The sequence below is a fragment of the Sorex araneus genome, chromosome X (genome assembly GCF_027595985.1).
Source record: "Sorex araneus isolate mSorAra2 chromosome X, mSorAra2.pri, whole genome shotgun sequence".
Lineage (NCBI taxonomy): Eukaryota > Metazoa > Chordata > Mammalia > Eulipotyphla > Soricidae > Sorex > Sorex araneus.
Window position 1 is genome coordinate 55930593 of NC_073313.1, and position 23098 is coordinate 55953690.

General features: G+C 43.9%; 1 protein-coding gene across 15 annotated transcripts in view; it reads right to left on the bottom strand.

The window, feature by feature from the left end:
* HUWE1 (HECT, UBA and WWE domain containing E3 ubiquitin protein ligase 1) overlaps positions 1–23098 on the bottom strand; it is a 164475-nt gene that overhangs the window by 2644 nt on the left and 138733 nt on the right. For 13 of the 15 annotated variants that reach the window (XM_055119788.1, XM_055119784.1, XM_055119790.1 and 10 more), the window contains 22 exons: positions 21977–22022; positions 20520–20807; positions 19294–19549; positions 18975–19105; positions 18017–18231; positions 17652–17940; positions 17417–17519; positions 16052–16598; positions 13542–14145; positions 12782–12903; positions 12519–12675; positions 11016–11148; positions 10560–10762; positions 9849–9976; positions 8342–8438; positions 6542–6697; positions 5368–5613; positions 4980–5097; positions 3391–3531; positions 1040–1327; positions 834–939; positions 195–312 (listed from right to left, as the gene is read on the bottom strand). In XM_055119788.1, the coding sequence (XP_054975763.1) occupies positions 195–312; positions 834–939; positions 1040–1327; positions 3391–3531; positions 4980–5097; positions 5368–5613; positions 6542–6697; positions 8342–8438; positions 9849–9976; positions 10560–10762; positions 11016–11148; positions 12519–12675; positions 12782–12903; positions 13542–14145; positions 16052–16598; positions 17417–17519; positions 17652–17940; positions 18017–18231; positions 18975–19105; positions 19294–19549; positions 20520–20807; positions 21977–22022 (4492 nt within the window). The remainder of the gene's footprint in view (positions 1–194; positions 313–833; positions 940–1039; positions 1328–3390; positions 3532–4979; positions 5098–5367; positions 5614–6541; positions 6698–8341; positions 8439–9848; positions 9977–10559; positions 10763–11015; positions 11149–12518; positions 12676–12781; positions 12904–13541; positions 14146–16051; positions 16599–17416; positions 17520–17651; positions 17941–18016; positions 18232–18974; positions 19106–19293; positions 19550–20519; positions 20808–21976; positions 22023–23098) is intronic. The other 2 variants (XM_055119794.1, XM_055119796.1) reach the window with 2 other exon arrangements.

Genomic DNA, 23098 nt, shown 5'->3' on the forward strand with positions numbered 1-23098 from the left:
AGGATACTGATTTGTGTGCCTGCCTCACATACGGCTATTTCAAACTATATAAGGGTAGACAAAGGTAAACATTTGGTCAGGTATTTAAGACTCCTTTTGCACAAGACAATCCTGACTGGCATAGAGAAAGAGAAGAAATAATGAAACGAGTGCAATTTCATTCTCTTTGTATTGAGCAACAGGCATTTACTTACCTGTCATTCTCATCTGGCACACCAGGTGTACGTATTCCTTTTTATTTTCCTCTGTTACCAAGATGTTAGCCCCATTGGGTTTGAGGTCACGAACTTCACAGACTCCAAATTCTTGGACCTAGAACACCCAAAACACAAACCATAGAAATCAGTTTTGGTTTAGAAAAAGACTGAGAGACCTTGGAACATAGCTTAAAAACTCTGCCAATTTCGGGCAGAGACACATAGCAAGACTGTTTTCACATTACCTCCTAAATCCTTAATAGGGAGTGTTTTTGCTTTGAGAGTTTTGGGGGATACACCCAGCAGTGCTCAGAGCTTATTCCCAGCTCTATGTGCAGGGAACCATATGTGGGGCCAGGGCGCAAACCAGGGCCAGCTCTGCATGCAAGGCAAGGTATTACCTGCTGTACTTTTTCTGTACCCAGGAAATGAATCCCCCTTCCCTGTGGTTGACCTGGGTTTGATCTCCAACACTCCACATAGTCCCCTGAGCCCTGGAGGATGGATGCCTGACCTGATCACTGCTGGGTATGCCCCCACCCCACCCAAAGTAGAGATGCTGCTTCAGAACCATGAGATGTTATCCAATGACTCAGTTTTAGAGTGATATGTGGCAGTCAGGGCATTCTTATTTACCTCAGTGCTGAATGTAAGGTCATAGCCTAGTGTGGAGACATCATTTTCCAGCAGATAAACTAGGCCCTGGTAGAAGTGGTAATCTTCACTCTCCATATCTGTGTATCTGGAAAAAAAATTGAAAACATTTTGCATGTGGGTAAGGGAGAACCAACATAGGAATGGCACTTAAGGATTTGATTTCAACTACTGTCCCATATCCTCACCTGACAGATTTCCCCAAGATGTGTTTGTAGAAGGACCGAGTAAAATAGCACTCCAGGAGGCGGTTATCATATACAGCTTTGGCCACAATGCGTCCAACAAACTTGAAGTAGCTGAGGTGGTTGGGGTTGCAATGTGAAGATGGATTGATGGTATAGGTGACCCGATCACCGGGTGAGGTACGGAACAAGGCATACATAGGGTTAAACATCTCTCGTGAGATGATCATATACCATTCCCGCAGGAGCCCTCCAGCATCCTGCCCTTCTTCTCCTTCAAATACTATATACCTGGAAAAAAATATGCAGGGATGTTCAGAAAGCCCAGAAAATACACTCATTTATTATAGCATGACCCCAACAAGTGAATGAAGCAATGGTTAGGGAAAGCAAGGTTACAAAGGTAAAAAAAATGCCAGGAGAATCCAGGAGACAAAGATGGAAAAGCATCACTGACGCAAGTTAAAGTACAGAAGCCTTAGTGAGGCCTTGCTTAGTGAAGAGGAACCATCAAGTGGTCTCAAAGAACTGAATCCAGAATGGGAATTTCATAGGAATTGCTTAGAGAAACAAGGCTTTTCATACTATGTCATGTGGATCATGGATGGTGAGATCATGCTAAAGACAGAGCAAGTGTGTGTTTAAATCAGGTTTGTACGCTGAGGAGTATGGTAATGCAAACTCATCTTCCCTAAGTAGTTTTAGAGTCAATGAAGTTTCCTTTTATCACCACATCCTCACCAGCACTTAAATTTTTCAGACTTTCTGGTGTATGCCAGTACGCTGGTGAGAGGAGTTCTGGTAAAGATGGAGGCAGGGCATCAGTAAGCACCAGAAGGACGGCAACACTTAGTACTCTCAACAGCCAATACAGCCACAAAATTTTTGAGCGAGTGAATGTGGGTGGCCCTGGGATATTCTGGCTCAGGGAGAGCACCATTAAACAGAAACTGGCTGGTTGCCCAGACCGCGTGGGGACCACCAGCTTGCAGAGGTCCTGCAGCTCTCAGCACCATGGGAGGCTGCAGAATTTCAATGGGTCTGAACACGACTCTTTGGGCCCAACTTGGTATCACTGTGGAGTGCAGGTGCTGAGGTCCTGGAGTTGAGGAGGCACTTGAGGTCTCCATCATGGGGCCCTGGCGATTTACCAACTGTGGGGTGGTCCCACTGTCACTTCCTCCCCTGACTAGCCTGTGCCACCTACAGCATATTAGGAAGGAAATTCCCCCTGAGCGCCTCATCTCTGGAGATCTAAGATGGGGGCAAGTGCCCCCTGATCAAGTTCTGCTGGACTAGTGGCTGCAGCCCACCCAGAGTGCCCAAGCTGCATACTATAGCAGCCCTGGACCCAGTCATGGTCCCTGCTGGGGCCACTGCTGCGGTCACTAACTACTGGGGCCTAGGAAACATGGTGCTGCTGGCAGGTCAACCTGGACCCACAGGCTCCCTGACACCTCCAAATTACTGCTGTGCCTCTGGCCGGACTCCAACAACTAGGGACCAAGTGACCTGAGAAATTAAATCACCAAAAGTTACGTATGTGGGAGCCATGCCCACAAACCACCTGCAGCTCAACTATATAAGCTCATATTGGCCTTGCTTCCAAGATCCATAAATAAATCTTGAAAGAATTCAGAAGCTGCAGTTAATCTCAAACTTGTGTAAGGCTATATAGATGGGGTACACAGGAGGGGGCCGGGTTTGCCAGTGCCCACCCAAGCAAAGCCCTTGGCAGCCATTTTCTCCCACAATCCAAAATCGCTGCTATGTCCCCAGTTGAACTCCACTGTCTCGGGATGGACCTTACCAAGACATTAATCTGTTAAAAATTTGGGTATGTGGGTTTTGTGACCAAAATCTCCAGGCTCTCTCAGGGTCGGGATGGGCTACCTCCCCCCACCTCCCTGTACTTCTTGAAGCCCCTGCAATCATGTCTACAACCCAAAGCCCCTGCCCAACTGCAAAGCATAATGCACAAAAGGAGGGAGGGAGAGAGGAAAAGAAAGAAAGGTGCCTGCCACAGGGGCAGATTGGAGGGGTGGGAAGGAAAGACTGGTGGTCGGAAATGTATACTCGTGGAAGAATGGGTGTTGGAACATTGTATGATTGAAATCCAAACATGAATAGCTTTGTGATGCTCACAGTGATTTAATTTAAAAAAAAGCCCTAGTTGTATATCTAGGCCAGGAGAAAATAGCTCAGTGAGATTATCTAATCAAGATTTCTATGGGAAATTGTTGGAGAGGATAGCAGGATTCTAAAATTTCATGCACACTGGGGGCCCTTTGTAACCCTTTAATACCATGTAGATGTCACTACCCTTCCTGTCTAGTCTCAGCTCTGGGTCTTACAATCGATTCTTCATTTCCTCAGGGGATTTCCTGTGTAGCTCCCGATAGGAGTCTTCAAACACATGATCACGGCGGACATGTACAGCCATGTCTTCTTTCCGGAGTCCCTCATCCAAACGCTCCAACTCTTGGCGGAAGTATCTTGAAAAGAAACGAAGGAAAATAAGATTGGAGCCAGAAAGAGGGACACAGGTACCTGCTTTGTATGTAGTTGTTGTGGCCACAACCCTGGTTCAAGTCCCTGGCACCACATGTGGTTACCTGAAATTAAAATTAAGCAACTGTGAGATACATAGTATCTCATAGCCAGGGGTAACTTCTGAGAACAATAGTGCTCTCAGCATGAAGGGGCGTGTACCGTCAAACACACGTAAGTAAACTTAATAGAAAAGATTGGGCATGGCAGAGAAACTTGTATTTGCCTATTAGGATGAAGACCCAAGACACCCATCTGTTCCACTAGAAAAAAGTCCCAGCAGTTGGGAAAGGTAGATCATTCATCGCCTACTTTGTTCCCCCATTTCCACTGAGTAAGGGCCAACAGATTGTGGCACAGAACTTCTGCTAAGAAGGCATAAGTGGATGTAGCTCAGTGGTAGAACACCCTGCCTTACATGTGTGAAGCCCTGGGTTCAATCAGAAAGTTTGGCAATGCATTAGGTAAGCACATGTGAACAGGAAGGGCGGAGTAGGGAATACAGGAATGCTGTACACTCAGCAGGCCCTACTGTAAGTATACTATGGAAAACTGGATATCTTTTTTCCTTTTTGAGTCACACCCAGCAATGCACAGGGGTTACTCCTGGCTCATGTACTCAGGAATCACTCCTGGCAGTAATCGGTGGACCTTATGGGATGCCTGGCATCGAACTTGGGTTGGCCGCGTGCAAGGCAAATGCCCTACCTGCTGTGCTATTGCTCCAGCACCAGATCTTTTTCTTTGTGCTTTTTGGGTCACACCCGGCAATGCACAGGGGTCATTCCTGGCTCATGCACTCAGGAATTACTCCTGGCGGTGCTCAGGGGACCATATGGGATGCTGGGATTAGAACCCGGGTTGGCCGCATGCAAAGCTAACGCCCTACCCGCTGTGCTATCACTCCAGCCCCAAGATATCTTTTCTTTAAAGTAAACAACTGTGAGATATATAGTTATAAGAAAACTGGATATCGTATATTAATCTAAGGAACAGACTGGAACATCAGAAATCATACGGCTCAACAAAAAATATTTTTTGATAAGTGGAGAGTTGTGTGAAAATTTCCAGAGTGTATCTCTCTCTAGGTACAATGTCAAGAAATTGCTTTCCTGGGCCAGAGAGACAGTATGGTAAGGTGCTTGTCTTGCACATGGCTGACCTGGGCTCAATCCATAGCACCCCGTAAGCTCTAAAAGCCCCTCCAGAAGTGATCCCTAAGTACAGAGCTAGGAGTAAGCTTTGAGCACCACCGGCTGTGACCCAAAGAACAAGGGAAAAATATAACTGCTTTCCTTGAAAACACTGCTTCTGAAGAAACTTTAGCTCTATTTTGGGAGGAGAGTTCATTTGTGAAGTAGCCCTCCCCTTCCCCAACCCCAACCCAACATACTTGCGCTTAACATCAAAGTCGAGGACACGAATGTAGTCTACCAAGACAGCAAAAGGTCCATCAGCAAGGTGGGTGGTGGACTGCCGTAATATCTGATTTAACACAGTGCGGTGAGTCTCTGAGGGGAGAAAGGACAGCAGGAATCAACACACCATGGATCCCAGAAAACAAGATGACAGTAACACTTTTCATCCTTATCTCAGGGAAACTATATGACCTACAATTGGCTTCCAGATTAACAGCTCCACTTTCATGTATACACCCAGCCCAAAATCCTCCCAGCAGTTTAGGATACAATATATAAGACAACCTGTTAATAAATGAGGCTTTTTACATTGGTAGGTAGGGGGAGGTTAATGGGGAGGGGCGGTCTAAGAGTTTCCTGTACCTGCAAAGCGTAGGAACTTCTGTGTGTCAGGGGGCAGGCTTGAGGAGATGTGCATAGATGAGGGCTCACGGGAGAAAAATGGGTCAAGGGAGGAAGGAGTGGCTGGGGTTAAGGGGGCAGGGGACAGTGGAGGAGGCTCGTCTTTGATATGCGCCAGTTGGCTCTCACGGGTATCTCTGATAGGAGGCTTGCTTTCCCGTTCTGTGGCATGGACCAGAAAGAAGGCCTCAACTGCAGGCTGTAGCACTGGTGGTAAGAATAAAAGTCATTTTTACTTTACAAACTTCAACATGCAAACCACTTCTCCATCATAATTAAATTACAGAACTACATCTTCAAGCACCACTGGTGTGACTGAGGCTCCTTGTACTGCTAAGTCGGAATACCTGGCATTATTTTGGAGCTCTCTAAATTACAACAGTATAAGATAAAATAATGAAAACTTGAGAATCATAATCGTAGAATAGAAAAGTGAACCAGGGGCTGACGAGATAATACAGCACAGTAGGTACGCTGCTTGCCTTGTACAAAGCTGAACTGGGTTCAATTCCTGCAACCTATATGGTCCCCCTAGCCCAGGTAGGAATGACCCCTAAGTACTGCTGGCTTTGGCCCTCCCCAAAAAACATTTAGAAACGGAAAATGGAATAGACAACTGGTTATACAGATTCTCTGGGTCTAAAAAAATGAAAGATGAAAGATGCCATTTATTAAGAGAAGGCAAATTTTTGGCATGCGTTTTTTTGCCATACCCACTTTAAAGGTTGCTCCTAATTTTGTGCCGAGGTTTGTATGCAGGTGCTTTAGGAAGGAATCCTAGCCTCCAGCATTCAAAGCACGTGTACTAGCCCTTTGCGCCATCTCACTTACCAATCTTTTTTCTGGCACCCAAGTCAAAGAAAAATATTCTAACTTTGAATTCTCTAAAATTTAGACACTGTGTTATCTGAGGAGATGGCTTAAAGGGCTGAAGTCCATGCTTTGTCTGACACCTAATTAATGGTCACCTGAGCACCAAAGCTAGGAGTAGTTCTCAGCACTGCCAGATGTAGCCCCCATCCCAAAGTACAGCCACTGAGGGGAAGGAGTAATATGAAAGGAAAATTAGGCAAATAAAAAGGGTATCATAACACATTGGTTGGATTGGGATTGTGGTTCGTGGGCCACAACTTACCTAGCACTGCATGCTGGTCATGGGATTCCTCTAATTCCTTCAGACACTCTCCTAGCATGTCCCACAATTCATCCAAGCTCAGCTGCTCACTGAGCAGGGGTAACTCAGGTGGCCTCTCTTCCTTTTCCTTCTCACCCTGTGGGGTTCCATCTGAGCCTATAGAGCAGGACACACAAGATTGTCAGAAAATCTTTGAGGTTTCTCCTTTCACTCAATTCTCAAATTAAAAGTACAGGTCATCAGATCAAAGACACTGGTCCACTCTTCATTAATACTGAACATCAAATCGTACTGAATATATTATCTGAAAGGAAGCTCTACTCCTATTCTGGAAGGCATTTACATTTAATGCAATAAAAAAGAAACCTGGTTCCTTAATTCCTCTAGCTACATTTCCAGTGCTAACCATATCCAGCTAGTAGTTTCTTACTTTTACTTTATAGGCATTGTGGTTTATAAAACACCCAGTAGTGTTTCATGTATAAAACATTCCAGAATCACATCCTCCATCAGTGCCTGTTTCCTTCCCTCCACCACCGTCCCAGCTGCCAACCACCCCTCACTCCCACATCCTATTCCCCCATCTCCTCCCTGTGGTAAGCTTCCTACTAAATGTCATTTCTCTGTTCCTGTTGCCCTCGGGAATTTGTTATTCCCCTACTAAGTTTCTTTATATTCTTCGCATGAGAGAGATAATTCTATGTCTGTCCACCTCCTTCTGACTAATCTCATTCAGCACAATACTCTCCAGTTGCATCCATGTAGCAGCAACCTATATTTCATCTAGTGGTTTCTTATTTAGCAAAATTCTAAAGCATAGTGCCTAGCTATTGCCTTATTAACTCCCAATGAATTTAAGGGCAATGTGATAGTGATGGAAATTTGGATCACTGTGTTCCACTCTGTTCTAGGATACTATCCTCACTGACAGATGCCCTTAGAAGTCGGCTGCTGTGTCCCTATTTTCTTTTTCAAAGAAAACATCAGGACTTAATCTAGAACTTCCTACCTCAATGTCTAGTCCATTTTTAAATAATATGAGATATAGACTTCCTTAGCTGATACCTTACTATAAAATCTGCTCAGTAACCAAGAAACAAGACTCAGCCTTATCATTTCTTAGGTGGAGGAAAACATCAAAAGCATTTGATGTACCTTCACCAATCACCTTCCGTCTCTCCACTTCTGTCCCATTTAGTTTGATTCCTAACCTTTGCTTTTTACCCTCCACTCAAACCCTATTTGTTCTTCAAGGCTCTGTTAGTAGATTTAGTAACATCAGAGAGAACATATTAAATTATTTCATAAATGGGTATCTTAGGACATCACCAACTGCAAAAAAAAGAGTATTACATGTTTCATAGCATTTCAATTCTATGAAATGCTGCCATGAGCGATATACACACGTTAGCTTGTTTAATCCTAAGAACTAACATCTCTATTTTAAACAAGAAAACATGAGTTTTGGCCTATCTCTTAGCACTAATAAATGGGGTAAATCAGGTCTCAAATACAGCATAGTTTTTTTGGAGGATATTGAGGATGGAATTTCAGGCCTCATACATGGCAAGGCAAGCACTATACCACTGAGCTGCATTCCAATGAACTATAAAAATCATAATATGCTATGGCTCTTAATGGCCTTGACTAATTGATAAACCCCAATTAATACTAAAAGAAAGTAGTGTCAGCTAGAAAAAAAACTTGAAAACAGCGAACTGATGTATATATGGTGCAGAGGATCCAAATATTCCATCAAGTTTGTTCCTTGTTGCTGGGCTGGAAAGAAGTAGTACTGACCAACAGATTGAGTATCCTGAGCACTGGGAGATGGTTGGTCCACATCCATGGGTGATTCTTCCCTCCGGACAGATGCCTCTGACTGGCTTGACTCCGACTAAATAAAAGGGAGACAAAATCATATAAAGGATGCAGCCTGGCTTTCTTCAGGGACAGGCTAGAGGCTGGCTCTACTTCTCACACATAAGCTTGTAAAGACTCTTCCCATGTCTTGTCAGGAACTTGGTAATTCTCCAGGGTAAAAGAACAGCCTTCCCACTTTCTTTGTTGTTCTCTACCCTGAGTTTGCAAGCTTTTCCAAGGAGCTCCCTGGATGCTTGCTTCGATTCCACTCTACTCCAGACCTATGTACAGTCAGATATAAGTCTCTTGGATATAGGACAGACTGCAGGATTTCTTCTAGGGAGTTTTTCTCTCTCCTCTCCTATCCTCTCCCTCTCTCTCTCTCTCTCTCTCTCTCTCTCTCACACACACACACACACACACACAGAGGCAGAAGCAGTCTGCTCTTTGTTTGCTAACAAGAGGAATAATAATAGGGCAATTAGTATAACCTTTGATGAGTGGAGATTATTTTTAAAAGCAAATATCTGGGCAGGGGATGTGGCTTAGTTGCATGCATAAAACATGGGCTTGCTAACCCCCAGCACTGCAAAAATAAAGAAAAAAGAAGCCACATCTGTGTTTTATTTGGTATAGGAATGAGACAGGATAAAAGGCTCCATGATAACAGCTCTCCAGTTTCCTCCCAATAAATGCATACTGTACAATAGTAATATAAAGAAAAGAGACTGTTATCTCTGAGTTTGGAGGAGAGTTGCGAAAAGAGAAAAATAAAAAACCTGCCATAATATATGTAAATATGCATACATGATATGCCAGGCTTTCCTGCAGCCCTTGGTGCTGGAAATCCAGCAATGACCAGCAATGAGCAGACCATGAAGCTAAAGGTACCTGTGCCTATGTGGCAAATATGGAGAACAGAGATAGAAGTCTGGCCCAGAGGTAGACAGAAGAGGCTGTGTGAGATGTGTACCAAGGCCAGGGGACTTTTTTAAATAATAAAGTTGACTGAAAGTAAAGAAAGAAAGAAAGAGAACTCCCGCAAGGAGGGACTTTAGCATAAAAGCTAGAAGAGCATTCAGGGGACTTCAAGGGCAGGATTCCGTAAGTGCCTCTGGATACTTGCATTATTTTATGATACTAAAAAAATTCACCTCATATATCCTTAGAATCCAGGCATCTAGTGTAATGCAGTTTGCAAAAGCACCACTATTGACTGGATTGTTGGAAGTGGGGTATGATGGCTAAGCTTTAAACTAAACCAACAAACCAATGAACGATCAGTAAAGAAAACAAAACAAAACAGAAAGTAACCCTATTGTCCAGAAGCATTCACACAGACAACTTAATGCAAAAGCATATAAGGGTAGTAAAACCCCACTTATGATGAGGTGGGGGTAAGGGGAAAGACAAATGAATGAGGGACCACAGGCATCATGCTAACCGTTGCTGCTTGTTGCTGTCTCCGCGCCCTTTGACCCTCACGTACCATTTGTATAATGGCATCAGCCTCAGCCTCCAGCTGCCGAACAGCTGCCTGGATGCTGCTAGCTGAGCCTAAACCGGAGGAACCTAGAGAGGAAAAAGAAGGCAAGATAAAAATGTAAGAAGAGGGATCAACTAACATTCTCTTTCTCATCTCCTGGGCTGGTCCTTCCTGATGTTTTTGAGCTACTCAGGCAGCTTCACTGTGCTCATCAACAGACACTAATATCTACTATTATAAACAATAGCAAGGAAACATGGTGACAGGCAGCAGATAGTGGCAGATAAGAAGGTTCTCTGGGATGAGGAGGAAAAAGGGTTTGTTGACCATGGCTGAGGCAACACTTGCTACCAAGTTTTAGTCAAAAGTAATCAGGGAAACAGAAGGGAGGCATATTCAGTGAGTTAAATCTCCCACGAAGAGATCCACCCCCAATTCCCTGCCAGATTTCCACTCCCAAACAATTCCCACCACTTGCCCTAATGAATTTCCTATGCAGACAGCTTGAGTGAGATACAGAATGCAGCCATCAACATTTTAAGATAGGACCATCATTTCCTTTTGAAAAGGTTAAACAGGAAGAAGACATGATATTGAGTCCTGTTCTCCAGGGACTCTGGATTCTCCACCACCAACCCTACCCCTCAACTGGACACTTCAATTCCATACCTAGCCTGCCTGTCTGCTTGGCTTTCTTGTTAGCTCGGCGTGTGTCGTCTCGGAGCTGGATGATGACCTGCAGTACCCTCAAGAAGAACTTCTGGGTGGATGTCTTGGATGTCAACATGGACATAGAAGGCAGCTGGAGCTCCCGGCCACCCAGGGGTCGCTTCTGAGATGCCACAATTACCACATTCTCAGCCATGTCAAACCTGGATAGTGTAGAGGTGGCTTGCGTATACTAACAGCATCAAAGCATAAACACCCAGAGCAAGCAGGGATTTGTGGTATCAACCCGAGGAATATTAAATCTCACAAGGAAATCTTACAAGTAGGAAAATATAGTTCAAGAGACAGGGCAGATACAGAAATCTGGTAAAAGAGGGGGGGGGAATCCAGGAAAACAGCAAGAGCCACCTTTCAGTGCTGCAGATTCCAGCCCCCAAATGGGTACCTAACACACACCTGCTCTGCATTTTGCCTTTCAGCTTGGTGGTCTGTGGCTGCTCCTCAGGCAGGCCATCAGGAGAAAGGGTCTCACAGTGAGTTCGCCGTTGTTGTTCCAGATTGTATTCTCGTAGCTCTGCCAGAAGAGTACCTGGGCAGCAGAGGAGTGGTAGTTGTTTAAAAAAGCAGCTGAAAACCAAACCTTTGTGACATACTTGCCCAGGGTCACCCTCTTTGCCCATCTGTAGAGAACCTGAAGTGAAAAGACTTCTGCTATGCTCATCTTACTACATATACTGATGCATTAACAGACCAAAAACTGATTAACCTGACCTCAAGAATCGGGTGAATCTACATAAAATACATCAGTAGTGCACAAGGGAGTATAATTTTCCTGTAAAACTTTTGAACTAATGAAGGTTTTACAATGCTCCTCGGTAAATTTGTTTACCCCTTTCCCATTAGTAAATTCATTTTAATAATGGACGAACACTACCCAAACTCAGAAGGCTGTTCTGATAATTAGGAGATAATTGGGTAAAGGAGTGCATGCTAAATTCTCATTAATAGCCTTGTAATACCCTGGGTCTTAAGAATCCAGTCAACTCAAACCACACATCTTCAGGTGTATTTGTGAAAACAAAATAACTAAGCAGATAGCCAACATCTAGGGAGACTCGATTTGGTAAAGGTAGGAGAAAGCAAAGAGACTATGTCAAAGAGTTCTGGCTCTACTTGATACAATCACCATCACTGGGTTTTCAGTTTTCGTTGTAAAATAAGAGGATGGAAACTAGATGATTAGAAGTGTTCTTAGAATTTTTGTGCCCTGTGGAAGAGACATAATATGGGAGGTACTTGCTTTGCATGTGGCTGACACAAGTTTGATCCCTGGCAGACAGTTCCCCCAGCACTACCAGGACTGACTCCTGAGCACAGAGCCAGGAGTAATCCCCGAATATGGCTGTGTGTCGATCCAACCCCCCCACCAACTTCTGCAACTATATCAACGCAGAGTATCATTCTTCTGGTTTGGGTCACATCTGGCAATGATCAGGGAACCATACAGTGCTACAGAATGAACCGAGGCCTACTGCATACAGAGCATATACACTAGTCCTTTAAGTTAACTCCAAGCCCTTGACTTCTCACTAGGAAGTACAAAAAGAGTATAGTTAACGCTCATCATGGGCTCAGAGAAGCAAGGAGGAAGTTTTGATGGTCGTATGCATGCTAATTTTCCTTCACCAAGTACTATGTGAGGTATGCCAGGTACTGGGAGGTATGCCAGGTACTGGGAATGTAGAAAGAAGCATAACCTCTCTCTTAAACAACAAATTAAACAGAAGACAAGAGATTATAATCCAGTATTATTAGTGACATAACAAGATGGCATGGGAACTGTGATACAGAATCAGAGAACTTTGCTTTAGTCCAAAAGGGTTCAGGAGTGGATTCCAGAAAGTTTATAACTAAGGGGGAGTTTTCATAAAGATAGGATGCCTTTACTCCTATTATTACCTATCTGTTTACAAAGGGTATAACCCAGATGGCGAGCTCCATTCAGTAGCAGTTTGAGAACTGTGTCCCGGGTTCCAGGGTCCCCCCGAGAGAGCTGTAGTAACACATTGGCTGCATCCTCCAGGCCTTCTTCAGAACAAGAGTGGGATGTCAATACCTGGGAAATTAAGGGGGAAGGGGTAATCCCCAATTTGAGAATTAAAACATCCAGCTGTCTACCTTTTCTCTCCCAAACTTTGAAGGTCAGAAGAACTTGAACTCACCTCCACAGAGAGCTGTAACTGGTTTTCAGTGAGGCCAGAGGATACCATCTTAAAGTCTGTATTGCTGCTGCCCCCTTCACCCACCTTTGCTGGAGATTTGCTGGCTTTAGTAGTAGTAGAAGCTTTGAGGAAATAGAAGATGGTAAACTTCTGAAAATCACATGCCATATACTCAACAAATAAAGGAATTGTTGAGCCATCCAGGGCTCCAAAGTGGGAAACAGTGAAATGAAAATCTACCCACCAAACCCAGATTAAAGTGACCTGGGAGGCATCTTAACATTGTACCTTCTAAACTGACAAAGAACTAAAGGCTTCTTTTTCTTCTACCACCAGAGTCCCCTGTGAAAGCATCCTCTTAAATAATTGCAAGAAGCTTGCTTCAGGAATTTATTACCTTCCCTTTCTAGGTTGGCCTGGCTACTCTATTTTACCCTGATTCACACTGCATCCTGCTCTCTCAACCAGGCTGGAAAGTCAGGGAGTTCCTTTGAAGACAGGAACTTTCTCCACCTTTTGATGTTTAAGCCCAGGGTGGTGACATTCAATAATTGCCTGCTGGTCTTCACAGGGGTGTCTCTGTGTGATAAGGAGCTAAGAGGAAGATGGGGAGAGGACTGGGGCTGATGAGGATGAGAATGAACACATGTGGTTCCTGCAAACAAAAACCATTTAGGGAGGAAACCTGAGAGGAAGAAGGGGATGCAGTGAATGAAGTTGATATAAGAGCCCACAGTTCCCAGTCTACACGAGCACTTACTTGAAACAGTAGTGGTAGCAGTTGTGGGGGTAGTCACTGTTGTCGAAGCAGCAACAGTAATGGTGGATATAGCTGTGACAGCAACCAGGGCTGGAGCTGAAGTGACAGGGCTAGTTATAGCAGGGAGGGTAGAAGTGGTGGAGGCGGCAGTGGTAGTAGTGGTAGATGTGGCTGAGGTGGCAACAGTGGTGGAAGAAGTACCACTGCCAGTATTAGCCTGTGCTTCTGACACTTTGTTTTCTGGGAGAGCAATTGAGATGAGAGAAAGGAGTCTGAGGAGTTTCTCAGTTAAGAGAGAACTCCGGCGGATGACTGGGTGTGACAACATGTTCATAAGTTGCCCCAAGGGAGAGGCCTCCAGGCTATAAGGGGAGGTTTCCCCCTCAACACCAGAGCTCACTGGCACTGACTTCACGGAGTTCTTGCCTTTCCGGCTGACATTCATGTTGTCCAGTTTTACCAATAAGTCCCAGAAGTCTGTGCAAATGCCACTGCTGGTGGACTGTGAAGAGCATGGGCTGCAGGCCTGCTTACTGCCCCTCTCCCGATCGCTTTCACAGTTTGTTTCTTTGGTCCGCTGCTGTGTGAAGTGGCTGGGAAACACCTAAAGGGAAAAGCACAGGCTTGGTCCAGGGAGGATCTACATAGAAAATGTCTTCCAACAGATACACGACTAATCTCAGAATGAGAGAGATGAAAGCCAAGTTCACGGGTATACCAGTCTTAAAGCTGAAAACTCTGGGGCGCCCTTGGGAAGAGAGGTATACTGAGGCTCTAACCTGCCAAAGTCCAGGAAGCTGTAACCACACCCCATAGCACCTGCCATACCAACAGCCCAAAACCATTACTTCATGACTAATCTCTGAAGAGATGCTAAACTGAAAGCCACAGCAGTCACACCCACACCCCACAGTCACCATGTAAACTCATCAGCCCAGTTTACAGATCCTTGTGTTCCTGGAAGGTGTGGCCGTGCAGCACCTCCAAATTTCGTAATATCGACAGCCTAGTAGGAGCCCACCAAATTAGATGGGAAAGTAGCATAGAAGCCAATTAAGCTTAATAAACTAAAACAGTAACAGAGAAGGCTCAACTAACAACAGCTTAGTAAGCCCTCAGAAAATGACTTAAATCACCCCATGGTGAGATGTAAGTTTTTAAATTTTCTTTTATTGAATTATTTTTGATAATTGCACTAGAAATGCAGTTGTAACAAGCAATATAAAATTAACTATTTTGTGCCTGCTAAAGAGGAGGTGGAAACTGGAGACAATGGTGGAAGAAGGTCAGAGTGGTGGTGGGATTGGTGTTAGAACACTGAATGCCCATAACAACTGTATTATGAACAGCTTTGTAAACCACGGAGTTTAAATAAATGGAAAAAGATCTGTTTCTAAGATTCAAAGAAGAAAAAAAATCACATGTTTTCCTGACAAGAAAGGACAACTTATTCCTATATTCCTCTTTTTTGGAAAACTTTGGTAACACAGGACACCGTCATATTGGAGCTTTCGGGTCAGAGAATTAGTTCAGCACAGGTTTTCCCATCCAGGTTCAATCCCAGGCACCACATACTATCCCTTGAGCACTGCCAGGAGTGATCCTTGAGTACAGAGCTAGGAATAAGCCCTGAGCAATGCTGCACGTGCACCTCAGGCCCCAATAAAATACCAAACCACCCAAAGCATACAGAACTTTATCTAAACAATGGCAAACCAGCCTACAAAAATGACTTAGCAAGACTTTCAGTCTTTGGTACTAGATGGTACGCAGACAAAACTGGGAGTGACCCCTGAGCACAGAACCAGGAAGCTTGCTTCAGGGATTTATTACACTGCCAGTTGGGACCTTAAACACCCTCACAAAACAAAGAAAATATACCTTTGTTTTGGCTTTTGGGCTATACCCAATGGTGCTAATGAATGAAATCAGGCCACCCACATACAAAGATGTGCTCAGTCCACTGAATTCTTCCTCTTCAGGTCTCTCTCTCAACTTCTGTTTAGGTATTTTATTTGCTGAACATCTTTAGAAAACTGATAACCCATGGTAATTATTGTATGCAGAGTGAATCCTCAAGAGTAAATTCATTATAGCAAAATCAGGAAGAGTTTAGGTGAACAGAATCTCCTAAACTTATTATGTACTTTTTCCTGCTAGTCATTTAGCCGTCGTGCAACTGCTTAAATTTATTATTGGCTTACAATATTATGAAATTTCAGAGGTTTAACTTCGTATTTTCACGATAATATGAAAGTTTTACACTTAAGTTCTAGTGTCTTCCCATCATGGTCATTTTGTAACTGAACGAGATGTGTAAAAATTATAGAGTGAAGACAAAACAGCCCTTAATGATATTTATTGGACAATTTCCTAGGAAAAAGTGTGCTTAAAAGTAGTAACCAAAAAAAAAAATCCCCAACTACTAGCTCCTGTAATATTATTTCATTGAGGCTGTGGATCCACCCCTCTGCTATTTCCCAGGAACTGAGTTCCTTCAAGCTACTTACCTTGGCCAATTGAATGAGTGTGTCCAAAACATGTCTGCAAACAACAGGAGCAGCCTGGGGGTGGATGTGGACAGTGGAGCCACCACTTGCATGTTTCTCAGTATGTTTGCGCCCCCCTGAACGCTGGATCTGGAATATATTAGTCCTGCAACCCAGAGCTGCATCCATAGATACTGAGAGCCAGGAAAGCTGGTTAGAGCTCTTAGACTCCATCTTATGTAGCAGGTCCAGGGGACGATTCTCATGGCTGCTTGACCCACAGCTCTTGCTAGACTTTTTACCCTTTTCCTCACTTGAGGAGAGCTTTGGTGTTTCAATGCATAGCTCACTCTCACTGCTGCGCTGTAAGATGGATAGCAGGCTGCGAATGACCCAGTGGCGGGTTTGGGCATGGTAGCAGAGATTCCTCAGTACTCGGTGTAGACGGCTAGTATTGAGCTTTGGTTCATCCACAAAAAGAAGAACCAGGAGACAAGACAGTGCTTCATGGTCAAGAAGAAGGCGTCCTCGAAGGCGGAGGAGGGTGTCCACATTACTGCCAGATGGCCTGGTACAGAGATTAACATTTAGTTAAAACTTTGGAATCGGGTGTAAGCCCAGGAGAAGGAGAAGCAAGATATCTACTGAAAGAATTGGATAATGAGAATGCTCAGTTCAAAGACTAATTTTTTTGGTTGCAGGGGGCATAGGGATTTACTGAAGATTGAGCCCAGAGACTCATACATGTAAAGTAATTGTTCTACCACAAAGCTGTATCCCCAGACCCAAAAGGCTTTAAACAGTGTTACGAACTGTTTTGAGTTACACCTGTATAATCTACAGGTATGATGAATAGAAAATTACCCATTTCTTCTCATTTTTGGTTTGAGAGCTCTACCCAGCAGTGCTAGGAATTAAATGCTGAGTGAGAAACTGCCCTAAGATGATGAGCATACCCTCAGTTTTCCTGTAACATGTAACAAAAAATAAGAGTGCAAAGGCTCCAGCCCAGGTCTCTATCAGCCGGTGAAACAGAAATATACCTGAAGTCTAGAAGATGATCCCTATCTGGGAACTGACAGCTGTATAAGGACAACTACCTTCAAATTTTGGTATAATGGGTCCACTCAGCTTCAGCCTGATAATGAACTCCTCTGTATATCCCCTGCTTAGACACAAAACATATCTCAAGGCAAGAGCCTACTGCCAATCTGCTTTAGTCTGTGATTATAACCACAGTACCTACATTAATCAATCCAGAATTGTGAAGGGGAGCCCAAAGATCTGATACTCTACTTATTTTCAAGAAGCCATCCAACCTCTTCAATTAAGAGAACTGTACTAGCAATGTCAGAGATGGTATAAGGTGAAAAAAGACAAAGGTACCTATTATGGCTGCTGCTACCCCCCATTTGAAAAGTTCCACCTCTTTGCACAGCAAGGCGAGTGTATTGGACACCACGATTGCCACTCAAGCGACTGGTGAAAGCTGAAAAGAAAAAAGAAATTAAAATTGAAGAAAGAGAGAGGGAGGTAGCTGTGAATTGGGTCCAAGTAATCTGCCAAATGTGAACAGACTCTCGTCTGTTGGATGTTACAAAGCCGACCCACTATGTAGTACCTGGGCTTCGGAGAATGGCTGAGAGAGCAGAGGTGCTACTATGCCCAAAGAGACGCTCATGCATGAGCTGCCGCTGTCTGGCTTCCTGCTCTCGTCTTAGGGCCTGAGCCTCGGCAGCAATATCAGGGGGCATTACAGCCAACACACTGTCCTCCATGTCCTCCAGAACACTGCGGCGCAGGTCTGAGGGCAGAGTCTGGATAAAGGTCACAGGGTCCATGGGAGTGTCAGAGCTGGCATTCTGTGCCAGTTCCCGTCGTTGCTGCTCAGCCCTCTGCTGTGCCAGCACCTACAGAGCAGATAAGTCAATAGGGGCACACCCAAAGCCAGGATAGACAGGTCCCACCAGTTCCCCACTCACATACCTCCTCCTGGATGGCTGGAGGCAGGGCAGCCAGAAACTCAGGGCTCACTTCCGTTACACCAGGATTGCCCACCACCGCAGGAGCCGAGCTATTTGTAGAGGGGGCTGTCCGGGTTGGTGGACGGATGCCTAATTGGTTTTGCAGAACTTCTCGGCGAATGTCATCAGGAAGAGCCGCCAGAAAAGAGGGGTCCACACCTTCAGGGAGGTTGATACCTGAGAGAAAATGTGAGATGTAAAGAGCCTCTCACCTCTTCTACAGCTTATGATGTACTTGGAGGGAAGAAAACTATGGCTTTCTTTGAGGGAAATCAGTTTTTCTGTTTTGGGGCCACACCTGAATGTGTTCAGGGTATTACTCTTAGTGGGGCTTTGGGTGACTATAAGTGGTTCTAGGGATCTAACTAGGTGGGCTGCATGCCAAGTCAAATACTAACCCAGCTTACGATCTCTAAGGCCCAGGAAACAAGCTGTTTGTAATCAAATGATACAGGATACACAGAAGACCCACCCACCTTTTCTAGGTTGAAAAAACCTTGCTGCTTGCCAGATTTTGTATGTACCCTGCTATTTAACCTTTATTAACATCCTATATTGAGGCAGATGGATAGCTCATTAGCTGAGCTCAAGCTTCACATATGGGAAGCCTAGGTTTGATCTTTGGCACTACATGGTCCAAGGAGCACTGCTGAGTGTGGCCCCAAAACAAACAGAAGTATCTTATCACCCTCATATCATTTAGGATTAGAGTTCAGTAATAGTCTCAGGTCTGAAAGGCTTTAGGAGGTAGCAGAGGGAAGACAGGAGCCAAAATCACTATGATCCCATAACCTGGAGCATACTGCCACTGCTGGTTCTTTTATTACATACATGCGAATAAGCTACCTTCATGTGGATAAAACTGACTAGTAGGCATGCCAAAAGCATGTCAAAACCCTCAGGGCATGCAGAGAACTTACCTGCAAGGGGATCTTCTTCTTCGCTGCTTGTTGAAGGCAGTGGCTCTTCTAGGATTCCCCGGGAATCAGCTCCAGAAATGGCCACAGCAGAATCTCTGGTGGAAGAACTCTCAGAGGATGCAGGGGGAGAGCTGAAGGGAATCATTTTTAGGTTGCTCTCTGTACTGTTTTCCTTACTATGAACGTGCCTATTACACCCTTCCTCACAAAAGCCAAGTTGATTCCCCCAGTGTACTAAGCATGTGCAATAAACAGTATGATTATGCCCTGAAACACCCACCAATACATTCTGCCCTCCTCATGCCCACACACTGCTTACCCATCCTCAGGGGGCTGGGCAGGTTCCCCTGACCCATCACCCCTGCCTTGCACTTCTGTCACAACTGGTGGGGCATCCCCAGGAGTGGAGCTGCTGGCTATGGGCTGCTCAGAATTGCCAGCTGCTGAGGTGTCACCCACAGCCTCCTCCAGAGTACATGAAGCCAGGCTGCTGGTGTCCATGGGAGAGCCTTCTAGTTGACTGCTGACTGCTGTCAGTGCATCAGAATCTTCAGCTCTCTCTGGGGAAAGAGAGGCTAGGAGGAAGTCACATGGAGAGGTTAGATCTCTGCCTGGAGGACGGGGTTGAATAAAGAAGCAGCAACACAACAGACAAGGTCTTTGATAGGGCTGCTTCATTAGGAACAGTCAGATCAGACTTCTCACTTCGCTACTTTCATTCTACGCTGGCCTGATGTTTCCCCCTCAATCTCTTCTGCATTATAAGGCTTGGCTCAAGTTCTTTCTAGTCTGTTGAACATTTACAGTATTCCAGCAAAGCCTGTGAAATATCGTCCTGAGCTTCACAGGGAAGGAATTCTGCCACTTTAATAGTCCCTGCAGGCACCATTCGTACATGAATGTTGATTCTAGTTATCTTTTTAATAAGGTTCTGTAAAGCAAAAGATCCTCACACCTTAAGGTTTCTTCAGAGCACATCACAGGTGGCATGGGAGGGCAAACAGGTTTTAACTTAGCTGTCGAACATTGCTAAAAAGAATTTTGAGGCCCCACTTCAAACCAGTGGGAAATAGTTGTCAGTGAAATAAATAGTGTTGGTTAGGAGGGAGAGCTGAGTATGTGCTTGCCATCCGTCAAACTGCTGAAAGACAGCAAGCGTGAAAGTCACAAAGATTCAATCTCAGACCATGGCCTATTGACTGACGTTGGGCTAACAATTTCCTTCTGTTTCAATTTTATCATGGAGATAGTACATTGAAGAACTGTTTTTAGAAGACATTAAATATAAGCCTGGCACAGTATATTGGCAACAGATATCAACGAACTGTTGGCACCACCACTAGTATAATTAGACACGCAGGTGTATAATCACTTTAAGACTAAGAGAAGAAACTGCGACTCTAGCTAAGAAAGATGATGTGTAAGCAGAGATTCTACTATTTGAGGACTTGAGTTTTACCATTTCTCTAAAAGAGAGCTAAGAGAAACTATGAAGATGCCTATGTTTCCCTTCCCCATATGCCCCAACCTTGAAATTCTACTCACTTATAGTGGGAGCTGGGGATAATTCCATCTGAGTGGTCTCTGCTTCTCCACTTGGTCTTGTGGGAGGCAATTCCTCTGACTCTACAGGCATCAATAGCTGTGTGGAGCTCCCCCCTTCTCCAGTTGTGGACTGAAGCTCTTGAGGAATCTCTCCCAAGGCTGGTGGAGTTGGGAGTGTTGGTTGCTGTTGTGAGGGTTGCAAAGTAACAAGGGTCTCCTTGGACTCAGATGTCGCTGTATCAGCTGAAGATGGGGTTGTTGGGTAGCCATCAGGCATAGGAGTTCCATCTTTTTTCAAAAAGAATAACAATGGGAGTGTTAAGGGGCAATAAACTAAAGACCTAGGAGTCACAACACGTGGCTTGACAAGTATCCCATGCAACCAAACAGTGACATAGGATTCTCCCCCAACAGTTAATTGTTTCTAGGAACAAATCATGCCCAGTCTAGTATGAGGAAGGTAGGGCTAAGGCACAGTGCAATTTTTGTCCTTAAAGTGTACTGATAAGACCAAAGATCCTAGTAATTAAATCCTTCCAGTGCCTTAGATGGAATGGGACTAGTTAAAGTCACTTTATAAGAAATACCTACAATTCTGGCTGTTGGAGACAAATGCCAAGACTAAGTGCGAATATGCTAGACACCAGGGAAAGTAGTAAGTTGTATAGTTATCTTCTAATTGGGGTCTAAAATCCCTACCCCACAACAATACAACTTACTACCTCACCCTGGCATAAGCAAAACTTTAGTAAGCGCAGAAGAAAAAAAGGTCATTTTGCCAAAAGACAAAGTGACAGACCCTTTCAAAGACCTTTTGCTAGATTAAGGGCACCAGGATACATATCCCTTTGCACTGCTTAAAAAATATTGTGTAGGCTTTGGTATAATCATTTCCCAACTTGTGATAAAAGAGATAGAAAATTGCATAAGGAATTAGAAGAAAAGTCCTGAGAAAATAGGCAAAGGGGGAGACATATAATACCACAAGGACTAATTATTAGAATCACAAGTACCTAATGACTGAGAAGATTACAAAGAATAGACTACATACAGTAATAATATCATTAAGCCCACAGAACTATTTTCCCAAAAGCAGAGAATTAAAGACAATGTTCCTAGATTTTGTTATATAAAAACAAACCAACCAACCAAAGACTAACACAGGGTTAGAAAGAAAAATATCATTTAATACAAATATTTTGATGCCTGAGAACTAGGGACATAATCTCTAAAACATGAACCTAAACAGCACATTGGCGGTGAGTGTACAACGTGAGAAAGACAGTAGACTGTATAGTTATCTCCAAGATGGGGTATGACCCTAAAACTATACAATCTACTACCTCATCCCACAGAGCACCAGTATTCATCTTCAGCCCACCTGGGCCAGCCACTTGAAGTATCAGGAGAAATAAACCAACAAATTAGCAAGAAGGTGAAAAGAGGGACTGTGTTACCTGAAAGGTTCTGTTCTGTGGAGTCATTTGCCTTAGATGAAGTACACTGCAAAGAGAAGGGACAGACAAATGTGGAACTTTGCAAGCATATATGATAGAGGTCAAAGGTAATAAAGACACGCCCCTGCATCATGTTGTCTAGGAAGGAAGATGAGCATTTTGGCATGTAAATATACTCAGGGGATGGCAAGACAGTAGTAAATAGAAAGGATAATAAACATTATTTATGTACTCATTCATATGGAGCACAAAAAAGGGATTAGACAATCCCTAATTGGAAGAAATCCTGAGACATGAACATGAGGAAAGGATAGGACCATGGATAATGGTGGAGAAATCTGCAACCACTGGAGTGATAGTAGTGCTCTGCACCTATAAAATAATGACTCTAATATTGTAAATTGTGATAACGCAAAAAAAGTCACATTGGGAATAAACTGGGAATTAAGAAATAAGACATGACCTAAACATAACTGTGAGACCAACACACTGCTCAAAATTTCATCTCTATATGTTTCCTTTCCTTAGTCTCATTTTGTTTATTCCAGCACTATTTTAATATGCCAGGCAAGTTTATTTCCTATACCTTTAAAAACACTTGTTAAAGCAAGCTTATTATAATTTCTGAGCATATCAACATTCAATTTTCAATCCATTTTAACTGGGATATAAACAAAGTCACTTCATGCATTTTAGTTTCCTGATTTTTTAGTCAGCTTTTACTTCATTTCTTTTAATACTATACTTTGGGGGTTGGGGTTTCAAAAGTTTCAGGGCAAGGGTAGCATCTTTCTAATCAAAATCATGCTAGAAAATTTGCAGAGTGATATACATCAGTGACAGGGTTCAGAGATGGAACTCTGTCCGATTTGACACACTGAACTTGTTCAATTGATGAAACGGGTCACCGTGGTAACATTAATCCCCACCCCACACCCCCCCAAAAAAAAAACTTGGTAAAGAATTCACTGAAAGAAAAGGAGCTGAACTAAGAATCTTAGGTAGGCAAGGTGATTCAAGTTCAGGTACAGTCACTGAAGGAAAATATAGTGTAACTGGTGGGTCAGGAGCTATTCTGCTCTTAGCCTGCTTTTCCCAGTGAGATGCTAGAGTAAAAATTCC